The sequence below is a fragment of the Tachyglossus aculeatus genome, chromosome X2 (assembly GCF_015852505.1).
Source record: "Tachyglossus aculeatus isolate mTacAcu1 chromosome X2, mTacAcu1.pri, whole genome shotgun sequence".
Lineage (NCBI taxonomy): Eukaryota > Metazoa > Chordata > Mammalia > Monotremata > Tachyglossidae > Tachyglossus > Tachyglossus aculeatus.
Window position 1 is genome coordinate 10,345,693 of NC_052100.1, and position 4,280 is coordinate 10,349,972.

The following is a 4,280-nucleotide window of genomic DNA, read 5'->3' on the forward strand; positions in this document are numbered from 1 at the left end:
AGTAGGGAGGGAAAACAATGTGGCCAAACCCCAATCTTCAGGCAGGTCGGCCACTTGAAAAGCCACTGGAGGGCCCCTTTTGGGCTTCGGGGCTCAACTGATCGGCGAACCAACATCTTTAATAATTGCTTCCCTGACACTTGAACTCGCTCCCTTTCTCTCCCCCCTCCCCTGTCGCGCGCGTGCGCGTTCTCTCTCTCCGCCTCATCCCCGGCCCGTCTTTCCCGTTCCGCTTCTCCCTCCTCCCTGAGGGGGCCGGATTTCTGGAGAGTTGCCTGTTCCTATGCCCAGAGCAGAAGAAAAAGGTGGAAAGGCGGGAGAAGAGTCGGTCCCCCGGCGGAAGGGGCGGAACTCCGCAGAATCGGGAGAGTGAGCGCTCACGCCTGTCCCGGGAGAGGTAACAGAGTGTAGAGTCACTTCCTGTTAGCCTGGAAGGGAGAATAGGATGCTGAGGGTGGTGGAATTCAGCAAGGGGAGAGGTTCCCACTCCTCTCAGTGGGAAGCAGCGTGGCTTAATGGCAAGAGCCCGGGCTTGGGAGTCAGAGGTCGTGGGTTCTAATTCCGGCCCCGCCACTTGTCTGCTGTGTGACCTTGGGCGAGCCACTTAACTTTTCTGGGCCTCATCATGGTTCATCCCCATGATGAGGTAACTGAGGCCCAGAGAAGTTAAGGGACTGTGAGCCCCACGTGGGACAACCTGCTTACTTGTATCTTCCCCAGTGCTTAGCACATAGTAAATGCTTAACAAATACCATCATTATTATTATTATGTGCTCCACCTTTCCTCATCTTTCACTCCCTTCTGTGTCTCCTTGACTTGCTCCCTTGGCTCTTCCCCGCATCCCAGCCCCACAGCACTTACGTATCTATCTGTCATTTTATTGTATTGATGTCTGTCTCTCCCCCTGTAGACTGGAAGCTCGTTGTGGGCAGGGAAAGTGTCTGTTCATTGTTGTATTGTACTCTCCCAACTGCTTAGTGCTCTGGCTCTGCACACACTAAGTGCTCAATAAATATGATTGATTGAATACTGGTGGCAGCTTCTTCCAAAGGGGTGGCCACAGAGCATGTCGATCAGAGTGGCAAAAGAGAAAGCATGTCTGCTAGGGTGGACTGAGCCCCTTTACTCCCAGCCTGTGCTTGAGACCCCTTTTATAGTCATCAGGCCATCCTCTTTCTGGGGCCACTGGCATGTGAGCACATGTGACTTGGTACATCCTCTTCATAGGGGAAGTGAAAAAGGAGAAGAGCTACACAGGGAAAGGAGACTACAGCTCACTGCTCCAGCTTGGGTCCCAGCAGCCTTCTAGGGAGCTGTGTGTTCAAAGGATTTCGAATGCTTAACAGAGTGAGGTGTGGGGTTTAATCCACAAATCTGCATCCTTAGCCCTCCCTCCACCCCAGCCTACAGCTAGCTGTCCTAGAGATTTCCTTGCCCTGGGTTCCCAAGTTTGGCAGAACCAGCCTGTGCTCCAGCCTAACTGTGATGATCTAATGTATTCTAGGAAGGATTCTGCCTGCCTCATCCCCATTTCCCAGGATCAGGGATACTGCAAGCCGCCACGCCTCATCTACCATGGTTACCCTCCTTCTCCTGGTAGCAATGTTGCCTGGGGTGGCCACTGTTATCTCCTGCTACGGGGACACTGGCAAGCCTGTTGACTGGTGAGTGTACCCTTGAGGCTGGCATGCCTCATATCCTGGGTATCACACTAAGACTGGTGTGGGCTCCAAAACAATAATGGCACACAGGACCACTGCTCCTTGGGATGAGGCGTTGTCTCTCCCAAGCACCTTTTCCCTGCAACTCTCTCCCCACTTTTTAGCTTCCAGACCAATCCCTCTTTCCTCCCAGGTTTGCCGTGTACAAGCTGCCCCAGTTGCCCGATTCCCGAGCAAGGAGTGGGATGAGCTACATGTATCTGGACAGCAAGACCGGGGGCTGGCAGGAAGGCACCACACTCATCAATAGCACACAAGGGGCCGTGGGGCGCACTCTGCAACCGCTGTATCGGGGCAATGCCAGCCAGGTGAGGCTGGTGAAATGGGGGGGGGGGGGAGAAGGGAAGAACATATGGGGACAGAGTAGAACCTTTCCTTGGACTCTGCCCTTGGCCCTGGGAACAGAGCAAGACTCCATTGCCATCTCCTGTCCAGGCACCTGTTCTGTTTTCAGGGGAAGTATTCCTCTTCAATAATCTGATAATTGTCCCCTTTTGTCCCCTCTGGTCACATTCCGTCCCCACCACCCCCTCAGTGTGATGGGCTGGCCTATCTGCTCTACAATGACCAGCCACCCAAGGGCAGCAGTAACAAAGATAAAGCCTCTCGTGGGCACACTAAAGGTAATCCATCAATGTATTTATTGAGCACATACTGTGAGTGGAGCACTGTACTAGGTGCTTGGGAGGGTACGATAGGGTTAGTAGACCCAACTTTCCCTGCCCTCAAGGAACTTAAGGTTCCATACGGCCTGGAAGCGGTCAGGGGCTTCAGATCCGGGCTGACCCTCCCTCCAGTAACTCATGTCTCCCCTCAAAAAAAAACCAAAACCTAACTCTTTCTATGCCTCTTCATCAGGAGTGTTACTGCTGGATAAGGATGGAGGCTTTTGGATGATCCACAGCACCCCTCACTTTCCCCCGCCCGCCAGTGCCACCTATTCGTGGCCCGACACAGCCCGACCCAAGGGCCAGAGTTTCCTATGTGTTTCCTTCAGCTACTCCCAGTTCCAGGAGATCGGTGATGGGGCTTGGTCTGCTGGGGGAGGAGAGGGAGGCCTAGAGGGGAGGGATGATGGGGCCAGGAGAAGGTAGGTGAAGCAGAGGGGAGTTCAGGGCTGTGGAAATAGGGAGGCAAATGTATGGGGATGGTGGCATTGGAGAGCAAAGGGGTCGGGAAGCTATTGGGCCCGGAGGCGTAGCTGGGAGAGCAGAATTTGGTTGAGGAGTAGCTCTAGGGCTAGGAAGGGTACCTGGGAGAGTTGAAATATCATTATCGTCATCATCATTATGATTATTATTACTAATCATAATTTGGTAGGTAGAAAGCTCCTGGGCTGGGAGGAGGAATGGGGGAGCTGGGAGATCAGCTTGGAGGGAAGAGAGAGCAAGGTAGGAAGGGCTCTGATCTAACTCTACCCACTTCCTCCTCCTCCAGGGAAACAGCTGGCTTACACCTTCCCTCTGGTGTACAACTACTCAGTAGAAGGGACTTTCGCCCAGGACCTACCTGAGCTGTTGGCTGCCTCCCAGGGACACCATGTGAAAAGCGCCCCGTGGAACCGCAGCGTGGCACTCACTTCCTCTAGCGGGGAGGTCTTCTTCAGCTTTGCCAAATTTGGTGCCTTTGCAGATGGTGAGGCCCGGTCATCTTGAGTAGCGGGGGCGGGTAGAGTGTGGGGGGACAGCAGGAAGATGGGGCCCGGGGAATCAGCTTCTTCCCCTGATTCCTCATCCCGCCCCTCTCCCCACTCTCTGCAGACCTCTATTCAGGCTGGCTGGCCTCAGCCCTGGGCAGTGACTTGGATGTCCAGTTCTGGCCCAACTCTCCCGGAGTGCTGCCCTCCAACTGCTCAGGGCCTTTCCGGGTGCTGAATGTGGTGCACACAGCCTTTCCTCCGCCCGCTGGCCCGACCTTCAGTGCCACCCTGGATCACTCCAAGTGGTGCGTCGCAGCGAAGGGACCCTGGACCTGCGTGGGAGACATGAACCGGAACCAGGGCGAGGAGCACCGGGGCGGGGGTGTTCTATGCTCCCGCTTACCAGCCCTCTGGAAGGCTTTCCAGCCCCTAGTGCAAAAATGCCAACCGTGCTAGCCAGTCTCGGTGCCCAGGCAAGAAAGGGGGCTTGTGGGGCTCAGTGCCAAGGTGCCCTCCAACTTCACAGTGTTGCCTGGTTGCTCAGCTCAGGAGCCCCAGAGTGGGTGAGACCTTCCAAGGATCCAGCCGAGGCAGACTATGTGGGTTGGGACACAAGCTTTCAAGGCCCAACAGGGAGCTCTGAAAAGAAATAAACTTTGCCAAGGGAATAAAAGGCTTTAGCAGTGTGTGTTAGTGTTTGTTCAGTGCAGCACGAGCTGGGTTGAGGCGACGGCCAGAACAAGCAGACCTGATGCCTGGGGTGAATTGAGATTGACATTAGTCTTGGAAGGATGGGTATTCCCTAAAATCTTGGCCAGGAGAGAAGAAGGGGCACAACCCAAGGCTCCCACCTCCCTCCTCTGCCTTTTTTTATGCTCTGGGCCCAGGGATGCCAGTGACCTGAGCCTGGTCCTGTTGC

General features: G+C 54.9%; 1 protein-coding gene across 1 annotated transcript; it reads left to right on the top strand.

The window, feature by feature from the left end:
* The first annotated feature begins 264 nt into the window (after positions 1-264).
* On the top strand, positions 265-4,047 carry DNASE2 (deoxyribonuclease 2, lysosomal). The gene is made up of 7 exons (XM_038771138.1): positions 265-397; positions 1,506-1,665; positions 1,856-2,030; positions 2,258-2,345; positions 2,581-2,742; positions 3,160-3,357; positions 3,483-4,047. The coding sequence occupies exons 2-7, from the start codon at positions 1,577-1,579 to the stop codon at positions 3,815-3,817; spliced, it is 1,047 nt and encodes a 348-aa protein (XP_038627066.1). The 5' UTR covers positions 265-397; positions 1,506-1,576; the 3' UTR covers positions 3,818-4,047.
* Positions 4,048-4,280: the final 233 nt, after the last annotated feature.

Coding starts and splice junctions, on each gene's coding strand:
- DNASE2 (XM_038771138.1), top strand. CDS start 1,577: ATGGTTACCCTCCTTCTCCTGGTAGCAATGTTGCCTGGGGTGGCCACT. Junction 2,743..3,159: donor CTCCCAGTTCCAGGAGATCG/GTGATGGGGCTT, acceptor CTCCTCCTCCAG/GGAAACAGCTGGCTTACACC. Junction 3,358..3,482: donor ATTTGGTGCCTTTGCAGATG/GTGAGGCCCGGT, acceptor CACTCTCTGCAG/ACCTCTATTCAGGCTGGCTG.